This window comes from Solanum tuberosum, unplaced genomic scaffold, assembly GCF_000226075.1.
Source record: "Solanum tuberosum cultivar DM 1-3 516 R44 unplaced genomic scaffold, SolTub_3.0 scf00616, whole genome shotgun sequence".
Classification (NCBI taxonomy): Eukaryota; Viridiplantae; Streptophyta; class Magnoliopsida; order Solanales; family Solanaceae; genus Solanum; species Solanum tuberosum.
The window spans coordinates 86,882-103,112 of record NW_006239534.1 but is presented as its reverse complement, the minus strand read 5'-3'; the positions used below and the strand labels follow the sequence as shown (position 1 = coordinate 103,112).

At 30.1% G+C, this 16,231-nt stretch overlaps 1 protein-coding gene across 1 annotated transcript; it reads left to right on the top strand.

Annotated features, from left to right (window-relative positions):
- Nucleotides 1-200: 200 nt before the first annotated feature.
- On the top strand, nucleotides 201-6,322 carry LOC102599907 (uncharacterized). The gene is made up of 9 exons (XM_006366177.2): nucleotides 201-929; nucleotides 2,450-2,601; nucleotides 3,112-3,207; nucleotides 3,295-3,357; nucleotides 3,869-3,937; nucleotides 4,160-4,262; nucleotides 4,359-4,430; nucleotides 5,212-5,300; nucleotides 5,883-6,322. The coding sequence occupies exons 1-9, from the start codon at nucleotides 599-601 to the stop codon at nucleotides 6,033-6,035; spliced, it is 1,128 nt and encodes a 375-aa protein (XP_006366239.1). The 5' UTR covers nucleotides 201-598; the 3' UTR covers nucleotides 6,036-6,322.
- The last annotated feature ends 9,909 nt before the right edge of the window (nucleotides 6,323-16,231 follow it).

The window sequence follows — 16,231 nt, the reverse complement described above, 5'->3', positions numbered from 1 at the left end:
CAATTTGTCCACTAGAATATATCATATTATCTCCACGTGGCACATTTACATTGGACACCTAGATATCCCTCTTAAAGTACAGTCACACAAATATAACTGGACCCCACCCTTACAACCTCCCTCAAATCAACACCGTTCATTACACAATCACATCAAATCAGAAAATGTTGACTTCAAATTATCAAAATCAACGGCTGTTACACCAGAATAACTTTTTTCATTTACTATATGCACAACGACGCCGAAGAAGAAGGCGGAGAAACTGAAGCAACTTGCTCGCCGGAGAAGAAGCTGAAACAACTTTCTCACGGTGAAACGGCGCCGGAGAAGCAGCTGAAACAACAGTTACCTTATCGCCGTGAAACGACGTAGCTGAAACAAGTTTATCTCGGTGAAACGACGCCGGAGAATTAACTGAAACAAATTTATCGCGGTGAAACGACGCCGGAGAAGCAGCTGAAACAACAACTTTATTTCCGTGAATCAACACCGGAGAAGCAGCTGAAGCAACTTTCTAACAGCGAGACGACAGCTCAAAACGACGCCGTTTGCTCATTTTCCGATTCGCTTATCAGTTTAGACCGTAGGGTTTGTAAATATGGAATTTCCGTTGATAGCTCGATGTACGAATACTCCATCGACGACGTCGTTTTTAGGATGTAAAGTGAGTTTATGCGATTTTCCGATTAGGAATAATCGAGATAAGAGGAATTATAATGAGAAACTTTCGGTGGTGAGGATTAAAGCTATGGCGGAGAAGTCAGGTACCGGCGAAGTGTCATCAGTTGAAATTCGGGAGAGCGAAAATGGAGGAGTAGGATACACGGGGTCTACTATGGAGGTGACTACATTCAATCAGAGCTTCAGTGATGCGCAGTTACCTGTTTGGGAGAAAATCGGTGCTGTTGTCAGACTCAGTTATGGAATCGGTGAGTTCGTTTTAGTACTCCGCTTTTACACAATTTTCTGCATTTTTGGTAAAAATCAGTTAATAAAGCACGAATATAGTAAATTGTCCTATCTTAAAATTCAGAATCCATAAACTTAAATCTTAGTGAATTTTCATGTCATTTGGTGGTGGCTTTTCGTTCTAATCATTACTACTATATACCATGAATGAGAGATATTATTTATTGATTCTTTTCATTCTCAAAGCACTGTTGTTCGACCTTTCTAAAAAAGTAATGCATTTTTAGAAGATTTGACAAGCATCTAAAGATATTTTCAAATAGTGCGAGCAACTTAGGCTTTGAGAATGAAAAGAATCAATAATACGATACCGACCACACATCATAAATAGATTGCAAAATTATTTTAGGATTTATATATACATATAGTTCAAACTCTTTTAAGTTTTGATGAGTAAAATTATTCAAAGAAAGTGAATTTATAGTGATAGAGAAATTTCAAGTAAAGGGAAAGGATTTTTCTGGCATATATATTTTTTGCTTTCTGTTTATGTCATTAAAGTGCTTCTAAAAGTGGAAGGGCAAAGATTTTCTTCCTTTAATCATGTGTCTAGTCACATACTCACATGGTAAGTGGTACCCTTGATATATTTTTTAAATTCAGAAAAAATATTAATTTTAAGATTTTTATGTTACCCTTAGTAAGAGAATGTATAATCTCATAAATATAAGTAATAATTTAATTTAATCATAAATCCTTAAAATCTTCCTTTTTTAAAAAAACTTCATACTCAAAAGTGCATAGTATAATTTGGGATGGAGAAAGTACTTTGTTTCATGTCAAGGATAGGATTGTAGGGAAGTAGTAAGGAGAGTAATAAATGAAAATCTTTGGGAAAGAATAGAAGATAAAATTTTAGGCTTTTACTCATGCTTGGCTATTAATAAATCTCTCAGTGGAAAAGAGATCTAAGTTTTTTGACTAGGAAATGAGGCCACAAAGTAAGAAGATAATAATGATAAGGGGTAAAAACTTACCCACATTCAATATTAGTGTATGCACAAAATTTTAGAAAAGTTTATAACAAAATATGTCTGGATGAATCTTTTTAGGAGAAATTTTGGTAATGAACTTTGTTTAGATTAAAATATGTCTGGTGTGTATGAAGGAAAATATATGAAAATTATGGCCCCGCCACTTATGAGATCCATTCACGTTTAACTAAGATCTCGAATTTGTTCCCCTAAAACAGAGAACCTTTCAGTAAAGAGCGTCTTTAGTCCTTGAATGGGCTTAACATACATGAATTCGGATTAGTCATTCTAGTGAGCTTTGAATGCTAAATAGTTAAACCGAAAAAGTTAGACAGTCATTTCTTTTTGATCCAATGTATTTATGTGTTTGTTTACATATATTTGTTGCATATATTTCTTTCAGCCTTCTATGAGTCCCATCCTATTAAATTTTTTGGATAGGTTTACAGACGAAAAATGAAGTCCTGCAATCATTATTCTGATGTTCAGTTTGTTGATGAACTCAGGCATCTATGGAGCAATGGCTTTAGCCGGAAAGTTCATATGCTCAATATCTGGAATTGACTGCACAGGAGGGTTCAGTCCATCATTAGATGCCATTGTTGAAGGACTAGGATATGCAGTTCCACCCATTATGGCTCTTCTATTTATACTAGATGTATGTTCAACTTTTCCCATTTTTCTTTCTGTCACAGTAACCTTACCTTATAAGCTAATTCTCGGTGCTGAGTTAGTTTAAAGGTCCCTTTTTCACGATTTATAAGCGCAAGACTCTCCTTGCTTTTGGTTTACCCAATATTAGACCCTTGTGTTATATTATCCACAAGGACCACAACCAGATGTCTAATCTTGGGTGTGCAAGAGGTGTTAAATGTCTCACATTGGTTGAGGGAATCGTCGTTGTCTCCTTACATAGTTTTGGATGATCCTCATTTAATAAGCTAATTTTTTATGTTAAGCTTAAGATCCATTTTCTTTAGAGTATCTAACAACATTTTTAGCATCTTTACCCTGGCTTAGTTTCTTCTATCTACACATGCCTTCACTAACTCTTAGTGTGAAAATGCAAAAATGTTAGCCTTATATATTGTAGCCATTCTAGCTTTGTCCATCTGAGGTTCCTCAATTATATAATTGTTGTTTTATAACAAATCATGTGTGTTAATAGGATGAAGTTGTGAAGCTATCTCCTCATGCGCGAGCAATCAGGGATGTTGAGGATGAAGAGCTACGGAACTTCTTTTATGGAATGTCACCTTGGCAGGTAAAACATCTATTACTTTCATCATCAGCATTCAGCAGTTATGTTGCAAAAAAGGAAAGGTTAATAGATTGTGTTGCAATGTTGTAGTTCATTCTGATTGTCGCTGCTAGCTCTGTTGGAGAGGAACTTTTCTACCGTGCTGCCGTTCAGGTTAGTGTAAATGATCTATTTTATTTCACACAAAAGGTTGAACTGACTTTTTTACTTGCAGCCTTCCATTTTAAGTGTTCCTTTATTGATAGTGCAAACCCTGCATTTCTCATCATCTGAAAGCATATGCCTGAAATGAAATCCATTTGGTTAAGTTTCTATTATCTACACAGTAGCCTTTTTAAATTGAGAAAGCTCCAAGAAAATACATGTCAGAAGAGTTTTCTTTCTTTATCCCATTTTATACCTATGGCACTATTATTTGCTAATCGAACAGTTCTGACTACAATTGTTCAAACAGGTTCTAATTTTTTTCTTTCTAATATTAACAACTGTAATATAAGAGTACTTTTGTTTGGTTTCTGAATCTGTAAATTTTATTTCTTAGAATATTAAGGGATTCGATGTACAACTCACGTGAAAACTAGATGTTTTGACTATTGTACTTAAACCTTAAGAGGGGGAGAGTAATTTTTTCTGCTGCTTTATCTGACTACATTTGCACTTACAGGGAGCTTTGGCTGACATTTTCTTAAGGAGCACTGATTTGGTGACTGATGCTCGAGGGATGGCATCATTGGTAAGGATTCTATTTCTAACATCCTTCTCCAATCATCGCTCGGACTCTCCAAAAATGTTGTTGCACCCATGTTTGATCCTCAAAAAATGCACTACTTTTGGAGGATCCGACATGCATCCATCAATGCTTTTGAAGAGTCTGAGCAACATACTCAGACTCCCAAGTTACAAAATATCCAATTTTTTCTGATGCCTTGACACGTTCTGTTTCCTTAAACTGTAGACTGGTGTTTTACCACCTTATGTACCATTTGCTCAAGCATTTGCAGCTGTAATGACAGCAGCTCTTACTGGTTCTTTATATTATATGGCTGCTTCTCCTAAAGGTCTGTTTCATAGGCTGCATTTTGAGATCCTTCGTTGTCCTCTGCTCTTGCATACTTAACCACAATCACTTGGCTGTTTGTTGTTTTCACTTTCAGATCCTACCTATATTGTTGCACCAGTGCTGAAGTCGCGTTCAGGTCGTGAAGATCTGAAAAAACTCTTTGCAGGTTTGACCCCTCTTCTCTGCTCATGGCAAAGTTAAGACAATGCTCACTCATGGCGTTCAAAACCTAATTAACATAATGCTGTGAGAACTAAAGCTAATGAGATATAAAGGATTAAGGACAGCCGATATCAACTAGGAATAGAAAAGATGAAGTATCTCCCTTAGCCTAGTCTGTATCCACCAGCTGACCAACAAAAATAAAATAGTCACAAGTTAGTTTGGATTAAAGAAAGGCATAGGGTTTGCATCATAGTTACGTTGCAAGGATTCTAAGCGTGCCTCCTAGTTGTCGGTCTGCTGCATCTTGCCCGTCTCTAGGCACCTTTGGGAGGCAAGGAGTGTGACAAAAACATGCTTCCCCTTATTCCATTGGGACTTCTCAAGCCTTTCAGTATAAGAATAGCTATCTAAATTTATAATAAATACATGATACCACTTAGGCTAAGGGTAGTATTTCTAGATATATATAAACGTTTTTCAGACTATTTTCTGTGTACTTTACCGAACACTAGAAAATAAATAAGAAAATATTTTCTGAGAGGACATTTCCAGTGGAAAACATTTTCCTTGGTACCAAACACACAGGTGTTACCATATATGGAGTCCCCCCCTCTGTGTAAGGATATCACCAAAAGAGACCAAGGAGAGAATGGAAGCAGAGTTAATTATTACGAGTGCATTTTAACGAAAATAATCCTGAATAGTTAGTAATGGAAACTTCCAGCTCATATTATCGTGTGATATGTTAATTTTTTTCCCCCTCTACCTGCATGTTTTTGCAGCTTGGTACGAGAGGCGGCAGATGAAGAAGATTTATTCTCCTTTACTGGAAGCAATACTAGGCCTTTACCTTGGGTTTGAATGGATCCAGGTAACATGAATTTCAGTTTGTGTTTATTTGTACTTGCTAGTCTGTACTCAGAGGCGAACAGAACTGTTTTTATGGGTTAAACTAAATCTACTATCGTCGATATGGAGGGTACTCAGATACGTGAAAAACCACCAAAATTACAATGAACACGGACTTCTGTACTCATTGTTTCATCACTACGATGAATTCAATGCTAAAAATCTTAAAATGTTGAGTCTGTCAAAGTTTAAATATTGGATCCGCCTCTGCTGATACTTAAAGGTAGTGTCTACATGAAATTTAGGAGGTTAGACACATACGTGTCAAAACCACGATGTTTCAACAAATGTCAACTTTTGAACTCATAGTTTCATAACTATTGACTAGCTGAGTGCTTAAAACCTTAAGGATTGAACCCATCAAGTTTAAATGATGGATTCGCGAGGGTAGACACGAAACCACTAAGGTTCCAACGAATATAAACGCTTCTGAACTATGAGTTCAATACTGAACATCTTAAAGGTTGAACCGTCATGTTGAGATGTTGGATTCGCCTCTGAAATTTGGGTAACTATAGCTTATTTGTTCTTGTGGATGCAACAGACAAACAACATTCTTGCACCTATAATCACACATGGAATATACTCTGCTGTAATTCTTGGACACGGACTCTGGAAAATCCACGATCATCGGAGAAGGCTACATCAGAGAATCCAACAACTTAAACAAGAAGGCAAGAATTCAAGTAACTTGTAAAGTGCCTTCAATATAGTGAGAACAAATAATTAGCGTTGTACGCAGGATTTTTCTGAATTGTACTTTGGGAGAGAGGTTATAACACTGTATAAAAACTATGTAACATATAAGAATAATAATAGTTGGTAGCAAATAAATACGTTAAAATTGTTAGGTGCATGGCTTGAGTTAGTTGTATACATTAGGCTAGCAAATATATATGTTAAAATTGTACCTCTTGTACATTTTGACCTTATAATGAGAAAGTCACTCCCCCATATATTATATGCAATTGTATTTGCAGTGAAGTTTGGAAAGAGTAGTGTGTATGCCATCTTTTATAAAGATAGATAGGTTGTATTTCACAGACATTTTCATTCTCTTTTTGCTAATTTAATGGTGTTTTTCTACTCTTTTGATCCTAAAATTATCAGATTAATTTAATTTGCTAAATGTCAAAAGTTGAGTAGAATAGTCTTCTTCTGCTTGCTTACCACACACCATAGGATAAGTAAAAGAAATTACTTATTCTCCTAATAATATTTATCCTCATACCAAATATATTTGGATGATCAAAATATTATGAAAAAAATATTATTCTAGAAAAAATAGTTTTTATAAACTAGGGAAATGATTTTCTTGGTGGAAGTATGGAAAATAAGTTAGGTGTTGGTGTTTTGTCCTGGTTCAAACCTTGAGTCCTAGGTCTAAAGTTTGGGGTCAGATCTCGGTTCGGAAGTCGGGGTTGAATTTTAGTTCAGAAGTAAGGTCTCGATTCGGGTATCGGACCACGGGTAGGGATTGACCTCGAATCGGATGTCGGGATCGAGGTCAGGGTTGAGTCCAATTCGAATGTCGGGTCTTGGATGGAAAGTCAAGGTCAACCACTAGGTCTCAGATAAGGTGTCGAGGTTGGATTTTGGATCAATCATTTGGGTCATGTACATGTTTAGGTGTTGGGGGCGGGGCAGGGGTGGGTCCTAGTTTGAATGTCGGGTCCCGAGTTGGGAGTCGGGGTGAGGTTCTGGTCGAATCTCGAATCTCGGGGTCTGATCCCGGATCAATATTGGTTCAATCACCAACCAAATATTAGAAAATATATTTTTCCCTCACGAACTAAACATGAGTAAACCAACTTGTTTTTCCAAAAAGCATTTTGATGAAAAACATCTCTGATTAGATTCTAAATATAACCGATGATAAAGTTGTTCCGATTCAAATAATACATGACAATAATTATATTACGATACATCTATTATTATATTAAGATACATCTATGTAATCAAATAACCCTAACAAAACTTCAAACTTTTAATATTTTTTCCTCCAACTTCAAATTTACATTATTTTTTAGAATTTTATTGTTTTATGTACAAACAAAACATTAATTAAAAAGGATAATGATCGTGTATGCTCCACAGTCCACATGTATGAAAAAGAACATGTAATATTATTATTAGTGCAAAAGTCTTCACGTGAAATTTGAAAAAAGGTAAAATAAAAACTAAAGTATGTGAAAGTACAAAATTAAAAAGTTGAGGCCTTTTATGACAACTTAAACCACATGATCTTCATTGAATTGTGTGCCACGTGCATTGCACGTGAGCACGTCTGCACCCTGTACCTTCTTTTTTTTTTAGAAAAGAAAACTAATTTAAGTTCAATAATTTTATAAATTTATTCAATATTATTTCTTTAGTCCCAATTTATATAATACTCTCCCTTTTAAGTGTTTTATAATAGTTTAATTTTAAATATTTCACTTTATTTTTAATAAAATAATTCATAGCCGTTTTAGATCACAAGTTGATATGGAGGAAGTATTCAATATAATATTGTACTTATATAAATTAAGACGGATCGAGTAAATATTTAATACGTTATTGAAGAAGAAACAACTTTAATTGATCGTTTTTCCAACCACATCCTTAAAAACAAAATAGTTAATGTTATAGAGTTTCAAGTTTTACAAAGTTATCGTTCAATTGTCGAAGTCGAAATTTCAGAATAATGTCTATTTTTTCAATGGACTTATTTAAATTTGCGCTGTCCCGGCCCAAAAAGAATTATTGTGGGCCTTATTCCACTTGATCTATAATGATTATCTCGTAAATAAAAGTAGAATTGGCTCTAAAAAAGAAATTTTAGAGGGATTAATATACTATTCCGTCCATCCACTTTTAATTGTCATGGTTTTCTTTTATAGAATTAAATAATAAGAACTTTGACTAATATTTTACAATGTATTTTTTCATCATATTAATATGCAACAAATTGTAATTTATAGTATTTTTCGTATAGTTTTTAATATCTATTTTTTTTGTTTAAACTATTGAATTAATGTAATCTAATTTAACTTTGAAAATTAGTAAAATTGACTTTCAAAAAGCAAAACATGACAATTATAATTTGGACGATGGAACTGTTTAGATTCTAAGAGTGGATTGTTCTCCCGTTTGTTCTATATATTACTAATGATTTTGACTTCATGCAAGTAAGTTATTTCCTGAAATTCGATTTGTGCATGGGATTTTTCAAAATTAACTTACCCTAGCTAACAATAGAGTCGAATCAGAAGGCAAGATAAAATAGGCATTTACAATAGTGAAAAGAATTTCTCTTGAATCAAATGATATTGATCTTTGCCTAGGAACTTCAGTGCCTTGAGCAAAAAAAAGGGGATTTCTTTCTCTTTCATATTGCTATTCTTCGAAAGTTTCTTTTCCTTCGCTTATTAATATGTAATCCTGATAGGGGGTCCTGATCAGAGTATCGAAGCACAAAAAGGTCCCAAATGCCCTTTATATTGCGGGTCGATAAGCAAACGGTGGGGTGTATGTATTATTTTAAATTACTATTATGTCATTGTTATCAATTAGATAAAATTTACTTATATTACAATGTGATCAAATATAAATAACCTGATTGTATAAATATATTTTATATCGTTAATTTATAGAACTTAAAAAAGAAATCATTGGGAGAAAACAAAATAAAGAAAAGATAAGTGACATGATTACCTAAATCTTTTATTGTCATAATAAAACGACAATGTGGTCCTAATCAACACCATGTGCAGCTCATTTTCATTGTTTAAGTAAATACATTTCTATTAAATTGTCTTCTTAGACACTTTTAAGATTCCATACACCATGTAAAACTTTGATACAAAACAAGATTGTATTTTTTTAATTATTATTTTTGTTTGTAGGACCTTTTTCTTTAATGAATATTACAATATTTAATGGAGTTCATTACTTGGCTTTGGCGAAAGCAATTCCCTAAAGCTCCTGAATTTTAGGTTTACTTAACCAAGGCATATATCTTTTTGCTCATGGCATACACTAGGGTTCATAGCAAAGCATTTACAATTTGTAGCCTTTTATTTTCGTATTTCCTTTTATCAATTGTTTACTAATACTTTATTTGAGTCGAAAGTCTATCGAAAATAATCACTTTATTTTATAAGGTAAGAATAAAGTTTGTGTACACTCTATTATTCCAAAATTTCACCTATAGAATTACAGTGGGTATGTATTCTGTAAAAAAAAATGAATTTTGAGTCTAACTCAACTCCAAAAGCTAGCTCACAAAGAGAGGATTATTCAAGTCCATCTATAAGTAGGTCACTAGTTCATTCTCCAACCAATTTGGGGATCTAACAACACTTTTACGCCCGTGATATATGAACTGGTGCATGGATCGGAACCCCAAAGGTGAATGAACCTGGCTCTAATAGCATGATAGCTATACCACTGTGTGGTGTGAGTTAGGGTCAAAACCTAATTTGACATGGTATATATAAAAGAAAAGTACATCCCCTCTTGGCCTCCTGATCCACGCTATAGTTGGACTTGAGCGTGAAGGAGGGAGGGGTGGGGGAAGATGTTAGAGTGAGTTAAAGTCCTACATTGATTGGAGAATAGATCACTAGCGGCCTGCTTATATAGATTTGGACAATCTTCCTCTCATGAATTAACTTTTGGTGTTGAGTTAATTAGACTTAGGTGTCATATATTTACATGGTATCAGAGCAGGACTCATTTCACCCATTGTCGGGCACCCAAATTAAATTGTCCATGTTTCAGATGTCAAACCATGGACGTGAGGCGGAGTACTAAAGAATGAAAAAGTCTCACATCGATGGCTAATCATGAGATGAATAATCTCTTCACATGGACTTGAGCAATCCTCCCCTGATCATGAGCTAACTTTTGGGAGTTGAGTTAGACCTAGATGCCTATCATATCATTACATTATTGTTGTTTGAATTAATGATGATCACATTTTGTTGCTAAACATTAAAAAAACTATCGTTTGTCTTATTATTTAACGACATAGTACATCTGAGCTAAACACTAGGGATGGGCATTCGGTATTCGGTTCGGGTTTCTCAAATTTCGGGTTTGATAATTCAATAATTGGTAGTTTAAAGTAGATATCAAATTTTTAAATTTTGATTTGGTAATCGGGAAATGATAAATTAAACTTCGGTTTGGTACTGTATTCAGTAATACCGTATTGAAGTTATAGCCAATAGTATTACAAAGTTAATACTATTTCTCCAATCAATTTTTATATGTGGACGCACGATATAATAGAAGATCAACAAGTAAGAAGACATCAAGAAAAGGAAATTGATATAACTAAAAGACATATATTTGGATTATTCATGCTTATTCTTTAACTTTCTCTTTGGACTTGTACTAATGAGTAATGGATATGTTGATATATGACTTTCATTAAGTAAATAATTTGGTATTCGGGAAATACCTAATACCAAATGGTACTAACGTCTCATATCAAACCCAAACCGGAATACCATAATTCTAAAATTTTACTCCGAATACCATACCAAATACCGAATTACCAAATACCAAATAACCAAAAAATTCGGTTCGATAATTCAATTTTCGATATTTTATGCCCAACCCTGCTAAACACAATAAGTCGTTAAAAAAAAGTTCCACCATTTATCTTATTCAACAACAAATTATCAAAAAATTATGTTAGTTACGGATCATTTAACGATAAATTAGCTATGGTTAATATTGTTCAATTTGTGTTTGAGAGATAGACTATTCAATCATTACCTTAATTAAAATATTAAGTAGCTTTTATTTAATTATCATATGGAAATTAAATATGCTCATATAAATTAGTCCATATTAGATAAACCAACTATTTAGTTATTTTACTTTAGTACTGAAACCTGTACTTGAGATTTAATGAATTTTCAAAAGAGCCGTCATAGTTACAGAAGGAACTTTTATTTGTAATATATTAATTCTAACCAAAAATATTTTTTATTAATCAACTTTGATTAAATACAATAATTAGTTTTTTAATATTTGACCATAAAATTTTTAATCATACATTTCTTTCAGTGTCTGTTATGATGATTGATGAGTACTTGACAATACCAATCTTTTGTCGAAGACATTTTAATTTAAAAAATAGATAATTCACAACATATATTAAAATCAATTAATTCACAAAAAAGTAGACATAGGGTTTAAAATATCCTCATTTAATTGGATAATTAATTCAAGAAAAAGAAAGGGGTCAAATATTTTTAACCAATAACATCAAGATCTATGTAATGAATCTTCTAGTTTTCCATAGGGTAATAGTAAATATAATATTAATTTAATTACTTAATTAATCAATTAATTAATTTGTTAGTTAAGTTTCAAGTTTAAAGTACTTATGATTAAATCATTTGTTATCATCCGAGGTTCAATCCAGATAGAAAAGACATTTTTAATTGTAAAAATATATATTTATTAATTGAATAAGTACTAAATAATTTAGTCTTTAATTGTAGTTCACATGAGTATTTGTTTAAGTAAATATGTGGTTACCAAATACCAAAGCTTTATTCTTGTTTAAAAAGTCATTTGAGAGTTACACTTTATATTGAAGGATCTTTTCTCCCGATTATGCGATTAGTTAATTAATATCAGAAAAATACTATGTATCTCCTAAAGTACATTTATATTTATTGCGTTCCATAAAGTATATCTAGGACTTTGTGGACAAAGAGAGTACATCCGCTTTATGAGAATTATTAATGAAAGTTAACACAAGTCATGGTTACTGCAAATTCATTTTTCCTATAGATCAAGTCATCAAGAAAGTCGTAAGTCTCTTAAACTAGTGGGTTACGATTGAAATACTACCATTAATTAATTAAACTTTTTTTTAGAATAAAAGCTAGTTTGTGGGACCCTTGGATTAAAATATAATTAGAGGTAATTAGCCAACGACAAGTACTATAGCAAGTGGTTGAGCATGATAATAATGTCATTGAGATTATCAAGAAATTTATCGTTAAAACATGATTAATTATTTGCTAAACGACAATTAATATCTAATAATGTCATTTACTTGGACTTATATTATCGAGTACTCCCTTTGTCCCTAATTATTTGTCCACTTTTCCTTTTATAGTTGTCCCTAATTACTTGTCTATTTTGACAAATCAAGAAATGACAAAAAAAATTTACCTATTATATCCTCAATTAAATGATTAATTACTTTGAAAAATGTAGAACTTTTCATCCACTTCATAATTAATAGAGGTAAAATGGTAAACTCACTATGTTATTAATTGTTTTCTTAATAGGTGTGTCAATTCAAAAGTGGACAAGTTATTAGAGACGGAGGGAGTATTATTAAAAATTAGGTCCATGTGATGTGAGCACTTGGAAAGAATCAAAAGGTGCCTCAATTCTCTCATCAATTATTTGATTTTTAGTCAATTACGATGGATGGATTATATTTTATTTCATTGGATTCTCTTTTCCAATCTAATCTTATTTAATCTCAAACCCTTTAAGACTACCAAAAAAAGAAAGGAAGTAATTAGCTATAAAATTCGTTGCTAATCTGTTGATAAATCATTTGTAACTAACATTTTTTTTTTTATATATAAGTCATCGTTAATTAGGATTTTTGTTGTTTATTCTGATCTTGTTTCAATCCCCTAAGACTAATAATGTAATCCTACCAATGGAACTCGAAGCTTAGAGATCAGCATGAAGTGTATACAAATCTTAAATCTTACCCCTACGTATCTTGTCAAGAAAAATAGGTTGTTTTTGATAGACCTTTCAGCTAAAGTGAAGTAATTCAAAGTATGTTTGAAAAAGAAATACAATAATGCATAAGTAAATAAAGTAGAAAAGAAAGATAACAACAAATTAAATAATATGATAACAATCGAAGAATAAGATAATAGGCAAGTAAGAGTAATAATACTGAAAAGGAAAAACTAAACACAATGTTCGACTACCTACTATCCTTTTACCCTAATCTTTAACCTCCTTATCCTCTTATCTAGAGTCATGTCGTCGATAATTTCAAACCCTTAAAAATAACAGGAAAATTACACAACAAGAATTAACTACAAAATTCTTCAATAGGAATTATTTATACCTCATTATTATTCCTACATATATCAAACAAGATTAGCTATAGTTGTTTATTGTTTATGATATAAGTTGTTTTCCTTTATTTATTTATTTATTATATTGATATATAGCTAGTAATCAAAATTGGACGAACATAATTGTACACACCTACTCACATATGACTAGATATAATGCTTGAAGATTAAAATACTAATTACTTGATAATGACTTCTTAAGTCGTGCTTGTATTACTATTTTTTTTTCCTTTTTCTTCTTCATAATTATTGATTTCCTATTTTTAGGTTCTATGAAATTAGATAACATGATTATTCCACATTAATGTACATGTTCCTATTACATTATTTTTTTGGTTGTTATTTTATTTAAAAATCTTGCTAATAATCATGACAATTGTACTTTTAGTATGTTAAAGTAAATATATTATATACTTATGCTTATCCAAATATTAAGAATGTGGAGAACTACATAAAAAAGTATGAATTTAATAGGATAAAGAAAAATAAATACACTTTAAGCACAATATATATATATATATATATATATATATATATATATATATATATATATATATATATATATATATATATATATATATATATATATATATATATATATATATATATATATATATATATATATATATATATATATATATATATATATATATATATATATATATATATATATATATATATATATATATATATATATATATATATATATATATATATATATATATATATATATATATATATATATATATATATATATATATATATATATATATATATATATATATATATATATATATATATATATATATATATATATATATATATATATATATATATATATATATATATATATATATATATATATATATATATATATATATATATATATATATATATATATATATATATATATATATATATATATATATATATATATATATATATATATATATATATATATATATATATATATATATATATATATATATATATATATATATATATATATATATATATATATATATATATATATATATATATATATATATATATATATATATATATATATATATATATATATATATATATATATATATATATATATATATATATATATATATATATATATATATATATATATATATATATATATATATATATATATATATATATATATATATATATATATATATATATATATATATATATATATATATATATATATATATATATATATATATATATATATATATATATATATATATATATATGGATGTTAGCTGCAGAATATTAACAATGATAGATCACTTAATTCTTACATTTGACTATAAGTAATTTATTTATGGCAAATGGGAAGTAAAAGAATAAATGAATAAATAATTACTGCCTGAGAAAATCTATAGTTTATTTAGTAGTGATGCACTAGAAAAAGTAGTTGGAAACCATAATATATTTTTTTTATAAGTATTCAATTACTTGACTTCGTATAAATTATTGCAAGTCCATCGACATATATATATAAAGGTTACATTTGATAGTTGATGTTAGAAGTGTGCAAATTTTGATTTAATCGATGGATTGATTAGAATTAAGCTAAAAATTGAATTGATTGATAGACCGATAAACACTCATACTTGATATGACATTTTGTGGAATTGGTCCTAATTCATACTTAGTAGTTAGTTGTATGGTATTTCGGTCATTTAATCATTTTTAAAGAAAGTATATATTTCGTTGATTTTGTGTTTTAATTCTAGTGAATTTGAATTGCTATTTAATCCTGCAAAATGTCCTATTCTAATTATTATCATATTTTTGAAAGTAAATTCCTTAATTTTATTTTATGAAGATAAATAAATTATTTACGAAATATCCTTAACTTAAAAACAATAAATCAAAAAAATTATTAAAAAGGAAATATGACTTCTAGAAAATAACAAAAATATGAAAAGTACAAAAAAAAGATCAGGGGAGATGTGAGGGAAACGTGAAAAAATGGAGGAAGTTGGTGAGTGAGGATCTTTGCAAGGACAAAAATCAATCACTATAAGGTTTCCTTTATTATTTAATTTAACGTATACTCATTGAAATTGTAATTTTTTTTATTAATAATATCGTATAAATTTGTAAGTTTGTTATAATAGGTTTTTTTTTTAAAAGTTATTAAACTTGTATATTATGAAAGATTATCAATATTTTCTCTTTTAGATGATCTAATAGTTTAAAACGTTTATGCTATGATCAATTTATAGAAATTAAACTTTTAAATCATTTGTGATCATTTCATTTTATGAAAATTAATATAGTAGTGTTTTTACTTACTCTGCACATGCTCGAGTCACAAAATTAAATATTAATTAATTATTTGTTCAGGATAAATTGTTTATACCATAACCTTAATACTCATGGAGTGTGATTTTTACCTTGATCCTATGTAATGTGACACCCCTAACAAACAAAAAAAGTTGATGAGAACTAATCAATCATAACTGACAAGCTTCTGAGTTTGCAAATTGTTGAAGATGAAGTGCACATGATATATTTGGCGAATTCTACATTAAAATATAATAAGAAAATGAAGAGTTTTGTTAAGACATAACTTAAGTTCACCTGATATTATGATACACACGCTTTTGATATTCAATATGACGTAGCACAAAAGATAAATTTATGTATAATCTAAAGCCCAAAAAAAATAGCACGTGATATCAAATTGAATCTTAACGCACAAACATAAAATATTTTATGTATCAAGTCTTTTTTTTAA

Coding starts and splice junctions, on each gene's coding strand:
- LOC102599907 (XM_006366177.2), top strand. CDS start 599: ATGGAATTTCCGTTGATAGCTCGATGTACGAATACTCCATCGACGACG. Junction 3,208..3,294: donor ATGGAATGTCACCTTGGCAG/GTAAAACATCTA, acceptor GCAATGTTGTAG/TTCATTCTGATTGTCGCTGC. Junction 3,938..4,159: donor CTCGAGGGATGGCATCATTG/GTAAGGATTCTA, acceptor CTTAAACTGTAG/ACTGGTGTTTTACCACCTTA.